Source organism: Balearica regulorum, chromosome 17, assembly GCF_011004875.1.
Source record: "Balearica regulorum gibbericeps isolate bBalReg1 chromosome 17, bBalReg1.pri, whole genome shotgun sequence".
Lineage (NCBI taxonomy): Eukaryota > Metazoa > Chordata > Aves > Gruiformes > Gruidae > Balearica > Balearica regulorum.
In genome coordinates this window covers 7,516,304-7,528,892 of record NC_046200.1, presented here as the reverse complement: position 1 = coordinate 7,528,892, position 12,589 = coordinate 7,516,304, and the positions used below count along the sequence as shown (strand labels likewise).

At 42.7% G+C, this 12,589-nt stretch overlaps 1 protein-coding gene across 7 annotated transcripts in view; it reads left to right on the top strand.

Annotated features, from left to right (window-relative positions):
* Positions 1-12,589, top strand: part of GALNT9 (polypeptide N-acetylgalactosaminyltransferase 9) — a 366,104-nt gene that overhangs the window by 174,444 nt on the left and 179,071 nt on the right. For all 7 annotated transcript variants that reach the window (XR_012838190.1, XR_012838189.1, XM_075770078.1 and 4 more), the window contains one exon: positions 3,898-4,015. Coding sequence is in view for 5 of the 7 variants with exons in the window: in XM_075770078.1 (XP_075626193.1) it covers positions 3,898-4,015 (118 nt within the window). In the remaining 2 variants the exon portion in view is untranslated. The remainder of the gene's footprint in view (positions 1-3,897; positions 4,016-12,589) is intronic.

Below are 12,589 nucleotides of genomic sequence, written 5' to 3'. Positions count from 1 at the left end.
GCTTATAACATCCTCAGTTGTGTCAAAGAATATTCCACAGATCAATTAAGTTTCCCAACACCTTTGAGGTGTTGGTAAAAAATAGTACACCTCTAATTGCTATTTTGTGATACCTTCCTTCTAAAAATGTCACTGTTTAACTAGAAAGTTCATGACTTCAGGAAAATGGTGCTTTTATATAAAGCAGGTGTGGTTTAGGTTAATGTATTTTATTCTGAAGCTGTGAAGTGCTAAGGGCGTGCACCTTCTCATTTGCTGCCCTTTGGCTAGTGAGCAGTGTTTGAGATGTGCAAACACAGTTACTTTCGCTCATGTATCCACGTCTGACTTTCAAGGGAAGTCTTTGCTGCGCTGTACTAAAAGTGGTAGATAAACTGGAGTTTTTCAGGTACTGAAAAGACCCAGTGATGACAGCCAAGTGAGGGTCTTGTGTTTGGGGGGACAGGTTTTTTTAAAAGTGTTTGCAATATGTTAATATAACCCTGTAGTCCAGTATACAATTATCTACTATATGATTAAAGCACTTTTAGAAGTGAATCGTAGGCTTTCAAGCTGCTGAAGCAGTTCTCAGACTTTTACCCAGTATTATTATATGTGCTTCACAGATGGAGAAACAGAGGCAGAGGGAGGTGACTCACTGAAGAGCAGATGAATGACAGGGCTGGGAATAGAGTCAGGGTCCCCTGGCTCGCAGCACTGTTACCAGCTCACTGGGCTGTGCAATCGCATTACACTTAGTTTACAGTTGGGTCAGTCAAAGCACGGGGAAGTTAAGGGCCTGGGCTTGATGAGGACTGAGTGCCCAAAACTCTGGTTGAACCTGATGGAAGTCTTGAACATGCGGTATGCAGAAAATTCAACATTGTGCATCGTAGGCAAGTTCTTCCATCGCGTCAGGATGTCGCCAGTGCAAAGCCACAGGCTTCTCAGATCAGCTTCTGGGGTTGCGCCCGTGGTGCTGTGCAGAAGAGCAGTGGCTGCAGGCAGCTAAATTCAGGTAGAGGAAGGCACTGACAGTGGCAGTTTTTGACTGGCTTCTCTGAAAAGCTGGATGTGGTTCCTTCTGCCATTGCACTGCTATATTTGGTTGTTCCTGAAAACTCTTTTTTTTTTTTTCTTAATAAGCCATGAAGGCTTGTGGAGTCTGTATTTGAATATATCTAATGAGAAGAAATAAAACCTAGAAGAGAGAGAGGGAGTTTCTAAGGCAGTCCTCAGTGGCATTCCTCTGTGAGGATTATGTAGTTGCATCTAAAATGTATTTCCCACCCCCGTTCAGTTAACAAGTCAGTGTTTTAATGGACAGAGCCGACAGCTGCAAAAATCTATCCCCCAGAGAGAGATTCCAGCACCTGAGAGCAGTCTGCAAAGACTAGAGGTACCATTCCTCGATAGGAAGGAAGGAGAAATGTCCTCATGGGAGCATCCTACCACTGTAAGGAGCTGCCTCCAGAGGATTTTTTGGAGGGGCTGGAAAGAGAATGAGTCTAAGCCCAAACTAGCAGCTCAGTTTTGCAAAGCAGTGATGCTCTAGCCTTCATCCAATGAAGCCTATGTTTAGCTTTAAATACATAAAAAGGGAAGTGAAGACAGTGGCTTGTGTTTCTTCTCCCCACCTCCTTCCCTTTTTTATCGTGGTTAATGCTTAAGAAATACCTAAACATTCCCTCAAAGGCTTATTTCATTTCAGAGCTACTGAATTCCCTTTCCTTGGCCATGTCCTTCTTTTATTTCAGTTTCTAGATCAAATTTATTCCTCGGTAGCCTAAAAATGTGGGTTTCAGTGATACAGGATGTGACAGTGGGATGTATATAGGATATGTCTGGTCCTGTGTGCAGGCGAGCTCTAAGCATTTTTAGGCAGGTCTGTCTTCAGGCATGGCTCTAGGAACTATACGCAGGAAGATGCACTGAATTTATAAATACCATCTATCTTGCAGAGATCCTGGTGTATAAGTATATGAATCAACAGAAGATGGATATGTCCGGCCAGGAGTACCCAGGACCATGCATGGTTTTCGTAGAGCTCTGAGACCACTTCTAACTAGAGACTGATTCAACAGAAAGTCTTCACAAACAGCAGCACCAAAGAGCGAAGTGCCGGAATTTTTTGCACACACAAAAGGGGGACTGTGGGGTGTGGGAGAGGTCTAAGCCCTGAGGGTGAGGGAGGTGACCCTGCTGCACTTTGTAGGGTTTGTGGTATCTGGCCTTAGTTTCCTCTAGCCTTTGTGACTGAATGGGTGCAGGGATCTGGCTGAGAGCCCCACTTCAGTCCAAAGTCATTTGTGAAAGCCAGATGTTTGCCTTGTAAATGCCATTGAATCTTGTCCCTCCAGCTCATGATCCAGGGAACGCATCTCTCTCTGTAAGAGTGGAACGTGAGAGTTAATCAAGCTATTTCAACTTCTTTGTCAGAAACAGCGCCGATCAAATGTGTTTCTATCAACAGCTGCCTTTTTCAATTATGCAGAGAAAACATGAGAGGGATAGTGTGCACTGACTGCAGTATAGGCTTGTAATGATCTGAGAGGTTGCAATGGCTTTCAAACAGAAAAAGAGCAAGGGAGAGATGCTGAAGCGGTAGCGGTAATGTAAGTGCTACAGCAGAGTCCATTACAGATCAGTAACAGCAGCGCTTCAGCAAATGAACCTTTTCAAGGGTACCAAATATTTCCTGCCACAGGTTGGACTGTGTTCTGCAATGTTGGCATATGCATTAGGCCCAGGAGCAAAGAATTATTTTATCTAACTGTATCTTGGCTGTCTGTTTGAAGCCTTTTTAACCTCCTGCTGTAGAAGTGGTGAACTGCTGATGAGAAAAAGAACCTGATGTGATAACACTGTTCTAGCAGCCACCTGCTGCTACCGGTGGGATCCACCAATACATGGGTAAAAAATGTGTTCATTTTCCCAGCCAGGGCAGTTTTTCACATGTCTATGGAACTACCTCGTGAATATGTTTCTTAGATGTCATGGGCAAATACCTCGTGAATAGCTTTTTGTACAAGTTGAGGAAACATGCAGGTATCTGGGACAAGAGCGACTTCATAGTGACAGTATAATATTAGTCCATTACAAAGGAGACTTCCTAAAATAGGTTTTAGACCTTTTCCATCATCTTTGTTTCTATATGGCATTTTCAAGGTGTATATACATAAGCTTGGGCCACAAGCATTCTCTATTCTATTAGAAAATAGAAAATTGGCATAAACTAGAATTCTCCTGTCTTTTTTACAATAGCACTGTTAGGAATGATGTTGTATCTGACAGATGGTCCAAAATTGCCTCCCTTTCAATGGGAGAGGGAGCACAGCTCATTCTTCTAGGTCAGCTCCAAAAGTGTTCAGTTTCTCAAATGATTTTATAGCTTCCCTGATTCAGCAGTGTGGTCTGTTGGGATCCCACTAAAATGGGGGAGGCTATCAACGTGCACTTAATTTTAACATGCGGGTAAGAGGACTCCTCATTTCTGACAAAGCTTGCGGGGGATTTTGTGTGTATTAATCTTCAAATAAAGTGTTGTCTAGTTCTTGTGCTACTCTGTATGGTGGCGAACTTCAGCTCCAGCACAGAGGTTATGTCTATAAAACAGAGGAAAACCAGCCTGATGCTTCACTTACATGCATGGAGTACTTGACTTCACATCTTGTGTCTGTCTCAGAGACAGCTGGTCCAAGTCTGTCCGGCAGTGTGCTAGTTATTTGAGTGGCTCTGGTCCCACAAGGTCCTCCGACCATTGGGGGATGAAGTGCAATGTGATTGCACACTAATAGATAAATTTAAAATGTAAATTTGAAGACTAAGAACTGTTTTGTCTGTTTAAATTTGTTACGAGGTAGGTTCTGTAGTAGCTCATAAATGACTTAATTTTTTTGCTTTAATTTCTCTGTGCAGGACACCAGCCATGATTGGATGCTCATTTGTAGTGGACCGAGAGTATTTTGGTGAGATTGGCTTGCTTGACCCTGGTATGGAGGTCTATGGAGGAGAAAACATTGAATTAGGCATGAGGGTGAGTAACAAAGAAGAGACTTTGTGCCATGTCCATTTGCAAAGAAGGACGGGGAGCCTGTGGCCCAACAGAATTGCTGTCTGGCTGATAGGCTATTACGCTGAAGTAATTGATATTGCAACACTATCTGGAACTGACAGTCCCAGTAAATGAACGTTCCTGACCTACTGGCCTTGAGAGAACTGATAACTGTCAGAAATATGCTTTATTCATTCATTCTGTCAGCGTCTGAACCCAATGCGACAGGTTTTCCCTTTTCCCAGTAGCTCTGCTTGTGCAAACAGCTACACTAACAGCCTTCGTGTGCTCAGTGTGCCTAGGTGGTGGTGTCTGCTTGTGGTCTAGCAGATGCAGTACCAACAGAAAACTAAGGCCACGCTGGCAGAAGTCAGTTGTAATGTTCTACATACCAAGCGTGATGCATGCTGTGGTATTTTAAATCTTCAAAGGTTCTCTTAATAGAATGAGGACTACAGGGTCCAGGTATTCGATCCTGTTGGACAGGTCAGAGCAAAGTGTGGACAGATGACTTTGGGACAGCATCAGTCTACTCTATGCTTCTGGATCTACAGGAGGTTTGATACTTGTGATCCTTTGCCCTTGTTTTCAAGGTGGTGCTTGCCAGCAAGTCCTTCTGAAGTCCAAGGAACATGTCTTTGCTTAGCACTTGAAAATTAGGCCACTTAATGTTGCATGAACACAGTTTCCTCATTATAAAGCTGACTGTTTAATTATTTTCCCCTTACTCTTTATTCCCTGCTTCATAGTAACACATCCCTGGTGCATGTAATGTGCTCATTAAAGCATATATTCTGCTCATGGTGCAACACTGAACATCAAATTAGTCCATTCTTTATCTGACTCTCTTTTTCTAAAATGGCTACAAACTCCTTCACACCAGTGGGCTGAGGAAGAAGGTCATTGCAGAAAGAGTTTATTTTCACATATGGGTGTGTATTTATTATTCCAGCATCGCAAGAGGGATAGGGTTTGTAATGGGACTGTGTGAATATACTGCTTATACTTTAAGGTTCAGAATTCACATAGGGGACAGAAAAACTGCTACCACAAATCATCCAATTTTCCTTAAGAGGGTCAGGCTATTACCAGGATTGTGTGAGCTTTCCTTTATCATAGTGCAGGGCTTTGAGCTGTTTGAAACTTTTTCCACATGGCTGCTTGCAGAATAGATTGAACGCTCTGGCAAAACTCTGGCGTAGCTGATGAATAAGCCTCCTAAGAAATCTGAAAGCTGTCGCTCTTCCTTAGACGAGAAGAACTTGCTGAGTACGATTAGGGCTCCTGGTAAACAGAGGCAAAGGTTTTAATAGGATTATGAAATGGCACTTGCTTGAAGAGACGAGGATTTGAAGTGAGCGAGGACAGGTTTTCAGGGGTAGGAAACCTGTTAAAGTCTGCAGAAATGTAGGATCTAGAAACCAGCTCTCATTCTTTGGGTTGGGGGTTTGTTGGGGTTTTTTTTTTGTTTGGGTTTTTTTGCCCTATAAAGAATAATTAACCCTGCTGTTCGAAAAAGATTTCATGAAAGTACAGGAGTATGAGTGAGTTCATTCTGAAATAATCTGTATGTCCATGGCACGGATCTGTTGCTCTACGTTTTCAGCCTGGATCTAGCACAGTAAGTATTATACAGTGTCTGCCTCCTAATTTGCAAGTCCTATGCGTGATCCCCTCCTGCGTGTCTTTCAGAGCTGTCAGAAACTAGCAGCATGAAAATGCACAGGAACCTTCTCCCTAGGATATTTATAAAATCACTGTGAATGTACAAAGTTGGGGTTTTTTTTAACTCGAAATTGCCTTTCCCAAGGCCTGGTGCACTGACCCACGCAGGGATATTTGGCATATCCCCTACACCTGCACCGAGGGATGCTGTTGCCCGTGTGTGACTCTGCTGGTGTGCAGCAATGAAAGACAGGAAAGGGAGGGAATAAATAAACGAAAGAGTAAAGAGCAAGAAATAATATAATAAGAAATAATAAAGTGGTGGCAAAGTAGTGACACGTGTTTGGCTGAAAACAGTCCCTATTTAAAATAGCTGTAACAATAATCCTTTAAACTTTTTTGCACACTATTATCATGTTACTGCTAAAAGGGAAAGGGATTAGGCTTGGAGTGTCTGAATGAGATTACATTGCATCTAATGAACCTTCATTTAAATTGTTTTAATAAAGTGAAATAGGAAAAGTCAGTGAAACTAATGAGCTGATTTGGGATGACACTGTTTGATAACCCAGCTAATCCCCCTTAAATCTATTGTTTATTAAAAAATCATCATCTTGGGTATTCCAGTATTGGCTTTTCCCTTTTCTAAATTCCATAGATGGAAATATTTAAATAATTAACCTAAGTGATTTTCTGTATTGAGTAAGCAGTGCATAAACTGACTGGGGCTACCACTGGGGCTATTGAAAATATTTAAGGCTCTGCAGCTAGTTTTTAAACTCGCATTATTTTCTGTGTAAACTTCATACTGGTTAGAGCTGTGACGTTCCCCTAATGGCGTAGCTTTGCAGTGAAGCCAATGTCTGTTTGCCAAGGCAGGGAGATTCTGGTTTGGTTGAGAAAAAACACCAGCTGTTCTGGGAAATAAAAGGGAGATGGACATGATTGCAGGCTTGTGATAGTAAGGAAATAGATGGGCACTTGTGTAATGTCGTCTTGTACTATATTTTTCAAAGATGACAGTTTCACCACAAGATGGATAAATACAGCACTGAATTCTGTTATGGACAAAGGGTGCTATTCTCTTAGTGTTCACCAAGCAGCTACTGAAGCTGATGGGAATTGTCTGTGAGCACCTAAAAGCTGATTTTGGCCAGGAATTTACAAAGTCAAATCGTGGCTGACTCCTATGTGGATGAGGAGCCCTTCACATGCACAGGCAACGGGGCTTGTTAGCTGCAGTCAGGCAAGCACCACACCACTGCTCTGCCTCCTCGTATCCGCGTGGATCCAGTGAGCGGTAGATAGCCCTGCTTTCATTTCAGCTGTGGTTCAGCTGTCCTTTTCCCACCCTGGAGGCAGAGATAAAGAAAAATAATGGTACTCTCTCCTGAAGCAAAGCTGTGGGTGTGTCTGTGGCTGAAGAAGACACCCTAAACTCAGGGTGTGTCGTGTTCATCTTTGCTGCTCCTGGACGTCAAACGGTCTCTCTGACCTGTAGTGCAGAGAGATCTCCCAACAGTAAGAGAAATTCAAGCAATGCTTGAATGTAGAGGGAGACAGGGATCCCTTTAAGTGAGGGTCCCAAATTATGACCCTGTAAGAAACTGCGTGGTTTGCAAGCGCCATGTAAGTTCCCTTCCTGGTGGGAGCTACAGACACACTTAATTATTTAGAAAGGGATCATATAAACATTAAAAGCCTAGTTTATGATTTGACCTAGTAGAAGCAGTTTATGATGCATCTTTTTATAGCGAATCATTAATCATTGTACTAAGGATCTCTCTCGTCCTCTGGTGCTCCAATGATAAGGTGAATGAATTGCTGTTCTTTTTATTTTGTACCCATCAACTGTAATGGTGAGTGGGAAGAGGTCAAGCATTTATTTTAAAGGATGCCCTAGTACAAATTAAGTTCTGCTTCCCCCATTAAGAATCCAAACAAATTAAATAAAAAATATGTTGTCACATTGACAACTGGAAGCAAAACTTTTTCTTTTTTATGGCCAGCACTTATATTCTCTCTATATATATCTATATGTGGCCATACTACTTCTTTTTCAATAGCACTGTAATATACCTCAAAGGAGGGAATCTCTATCAGTTGATGGATTCTTAGAGGCGCTAACTCAAGGATTTGAAAAAAAACCCCAAACAAACACTCACCCACCCCCTCAAACTAATGACTTACTCAATTTGAGATAGCTTAAAAAACATACTGCTTTAGGAGGTCCGGGCCAAGAGAAATCAATGAGAGATGTCCCTAGGTACCAGTGCGACAAATTAACTCTGTGGTGGATTCAAGCGATGGCTTAGCTCTCCAGGAGAGCTTAGCTGGATGCTCAGGGTTAGTTGTAACCTCAGCTCGTACAGGTGTGTCACAGGTCGCTCCGGCCAGTTTTGGCAACTGGCAATGGCATGGTCCTGGGAACACGTGGCTCATCAGGATTGAAAAGAATTGCCTGAAACCAGGATAAAATCTCAGATCATTTGCGCTCTCTGCTCTTCTGATGACTTCGCTAATGGTGGCCAAGCTGCCTCGCCGAAATCAAGCGTGCGTCATGTATGTAGAAATGCAGTCCCACCTCGGGGCTCTGCAGAAAGACTGTGTGTGCTGTAAAAAAATCATGACGCAGATTCCCTGAAATCTCCTTACAAGGAAATAAAACTTGTTACCTAACAGACTCTCATACATGAGCGAATCATTATACTTTCCAAACTTATGCTATATGGTCCAGCTTTACCTTCCTTAAAAACAGATGAACTACATTTTCTCTGAACTGAAATGCTAATGGTAGATTGTTGAGTAGTGAATTCTTGACCTGATTTTATTACCTTCAGCTAAGGAGATTTAGATTCCTTTGAGCAGTCAGTGTTTTAAACGCAGATTCTAGGCTGGTATGCTGTAATAAAAATGCCACAAGGTTTATGTATGGCAAACTTTAATTCTGAATTCTGGACAATGCTTTTTACCCTGCATGACTCATGAGGCCAGGCCCCTGGTCTTAGAGCTAAGAGCTAAGTAGGAACCCCATTCTGGAGAGTTTCTCAAAATTTCAGGGTTTTTTTTCACGCATGCTGTGGTAAAATACAAGTGAAAATTGTACAAAAATACAGGTTAATCAAAATGTCTTATTTCGGTAAATCCAAAAATACGTCATTTTTATTTTGACCTTTCCCAAGCTGTAATTTTTAGCATAAATTAATTCAATTTCCAATGAAAAGGTTTTTTTTAAAAAAGCCTTTCAGTTTGAAGATGTTTAATCACTTAAATGATGTTAACAAAAATTCACAATTGCTGACATCTGAAAATGTAGTACGCTCTGTCCTTAGACATGTCTATTCACAGTGGATTGTGATAAATCAGCATTTTCAACATGAAGTTAAATGCTATTAAAATGTTTCTGACCAATTCTACACTGAACTCTGCACTGCCTAAGCAAAATCCTAATAAGTGATGTAATCTGCTGTTACTGGAAGTTATTCTGTTGCATAGGTTGCAAAGATCTCCGTGATAAATTTCCTGGGTTTCACCCTCCAGATTAGCCATGTAAGTAAAGGTGTCCTCTTTTCCATCTCCAGTTTAATTTAGCATTTTTATAGGCATCTCCTAAGGTAAAAGAATGTTAAGCTTGTAAAGTCAAGCATTAAGAAATCATGAAAGGATTGAATTCAGGGTGCCTGGATTACATTAATTTGCAACTCCTTTCCCCCTTCAAAATAGAGATTGAAATAGTCTATTCTGTGGTGGTGTGCATATATGATGAGCCAGGTCCTCTGCCTGTCTGAATGTTCAGCATCTCTTAATTCCAGTGGAGTTTCATTGATTCAAACAGGATGAGATTAGGTTTGACATTTGTATGAGGCAATAATGCATTCTGTCTGGAAAAAGAGACAGACTTAGTTGTAAGTGGAGACGCTCATGCAGGCATTAAATCCCAGGCTGCTGAACCCTGGAGTGTCCGAAGTCACCACGAGTCACCGCTGCCCCCCTTGCAAAGTGTGCAACTGCCCGTCCCAAGGGGCTACGCGGGGCGATAATTGCATTAACAGTCTGGAGAAAGCTGTTAGCAGCCCTGGTTACTCTGGTGCTGGCTCCGTGGTTGTATCCTCCCACTAACCGGTGCCCGTGCCTCCGTGCAGCGAACCAAAGAGATGCAGTGCTGTCAGCAAACAAGAAAACCATGAAAAAGCAGATGAAGAGGGCAGGCTGAATTCCAGCGTGACAACCAGAGCCTGGTGCCAGATTTCAAACGTCTGACATCAACCACATTTCAAACCAGAGGATTTTCCATGTAAATGGTCTTCCCACACAAGAAAGAGAGGAATGTGAAACCAGTGTAAAGCAAAGTCAAACAGCTAAAAGATGGCCCTTGGCTCATTCCAACTAAGTTAGAGTACTTGGGTTTTTCACCTACCTGATCATTTATATAATTTTAATTGTATTCTAAATGGCATGCACAATCTTGTTTCTGGGGAGATAATCCAACTCCCTACCTGTCTGCAATTTTTTTGAACCACAGTGTGCTTTTTTTTCTTTCTTTTTTTTTTCTTTCTTTTTATTAAATTGAAGATAACTGTAACCTTGAATGGAAAACAATGTTTTCATCAGAACATAGCACAATGGTGCTCTAGCATGAAATTGCCAGCAAACTACAGGACTAGAGCTTGTGAATACCGTCAAAAACACTCTCTAAAGTGGGAGCACTGGAAATAGCTCAGAAAAGAGCATCTGGCCATTTGGCTTCAATATCACATCATGCTCCATCGAGTGTAACATTTTATGTTACAAACTCTTTCATGTACTAGGACATTATAAAAGCACAAGGCTGGAAATGCAGAACGAGATCAACAGCAAAAGAACTGAGGGAAGAAAATGCTTCTTTAGTCTTTGCTGCTTTCTTCTCAGCCACTTCCTTGCAGGTTTAATCGAAATCTAACACAGGTTCCTCTGCAGTGGCAAGTGTGAACTGAATGAGAGAGAAAGAGACTGCAGAGAAGTTGAGTATGCTAATTGTGTTGAGATTGAAATAGGTTTTGCTTGCCTAATGATGAGACTGAACCAAAAGCCTAGAGATGAGCTACAGCTGGTCAGAAACTTTCTGGTACAACATATTTTCTATTGCAAAATAACAACTCATCCAAAACTTCAAATGTTCTGTAGAACTCTAAATTTTGATGCTGATTACTGAATGCCTGGCTTGGGCTGTTGTGTACCCAGAGGTGTCCAGCTGTCAGTCCTTAGCTGCGTGCCCAGTACACCTAGCAAAAGGTTTCTTCGAGTTTATTGGAACCATTTTTAATCTCTTTCAGAACTCTTAAAAAATACGTATATATTAGTGCTGTGGAAAACAGTCTTTCCACTCGAAAAATGAAATGCAAAAGGTTTCAGGATACCAGCTGTTCCCAGAGCAGGGAGATGCTCGTTTTCCAATTGACCTTTTGATGAGCTGCCCAGGTGGCTCTTGTTTTTCTGGGAACGAGAGGTTTAATCTGACCCTCTGGGAAGCACAGAGGGCTCTTAGGATGGCAGGAGTCCTTTCAGCCTGAGCTCCTGCAGTTGGAGCAAAGCCTTGGTTTGGGCTAGTGTCTTGTGTGGAGGTTCCTGACCCAGATCAGCAGCCGAGGTAAGTCCTGGGGTGTGAGACCCGCAGCCCAAACTGCTCTCCTTGGCTCTGGCCAGGGCTCCTATGTGTGATTGTGTTGCTGGAAGGGTTTTCCCAGGCAAACCATCTCACTTGGGAAAGTGTACTTCAGCCTTAGAGGTGAGCTGTCAGATTTATAGGATTCTCCAGTCCTGAGTGCAGCATCTGGAGATGGGCTTGTAGGCACTGAAATGTATACATTATCATTTGTCGCCGAGGTGTTACCCTTGTTGGAAAATTCAAGTCACCGTTATTTATGATGTTAAAGAGAGGCATATAAATCCCTGCCACTGGCGAGTGGAAGCATTCCTGTCACGTGAGCGTGAGGAAAACAGAGCTGGTTTTTGAGCTGTGGGTTTGGAGGTGGGGAGTGCTGTGGGGTTTAGGTTTGTTTGGTTTTAATTCTGCCTGGAAAACTCGGGGGGGGGGGGGGTAGTATGATGTTTTTTTACTGTATCTTTTGCAGTCTGCTAAAGAAATGCCTGACTGACTAATTATTCTTGCAGTAGTGTTGCCTAAATAGAGCAAAGCATGTTGAGCTGACTTGTGTGACAGATACGTCCGAGCTGAGGAGCAGGGAAGGAATAATGCATATACCTGTGTTGTTGAATAAAGGTTTGCTTCTTGGTGCCAAAAAATTACATCATTATCTGCACTATGTGTAACACATGAGACATTTTTAATGTAAGTCCTCTATAAATGTGGTTTCAATGGCCTGCGTAGTGTAAGGGGAATATTCCTAACAGTGAAGCCCCTGGACAGAGTGGCTGCGTTGTAGAGCAGGTCAAGCACTTGACTGGGGAATATTTGCCAGCTGCGTGATCTTGAGGAGTCTGTTTCCTCCCTTTCCCCTTCAGTTTGCCCATCTGCAAATGGTAGTGATAATATTCACTGTATCGCAGGCAAAACAGTACAGGGAATGGTAAAATTGTCACCTCTGGAGTGGCAGAAAATGTCCCCTGAAAGGAGCGCACATGAGCTCTTATTTGTTTTCAGTTAACATTCCAGAAAGGCGCTATCGGCCACTGCAGGAAGGTGGCAGGGAGAGACAGTTTCTCCCCCAGAGAGCTCGCGGGGGAATGAGGTCGGCACAGGGGGGATGGAACGGGGCACAGAGCAGGGCAACCCATCCCTGTTCAGCTGAGCGCAGAAAATACACAGGTGTGAGTGTCCGTGGGCACGACGGCAGTCCTTGGCACGGAGTCAAAACGGTGAGCAGATGAGAAGTTCATCTGTTGCCACCTAAT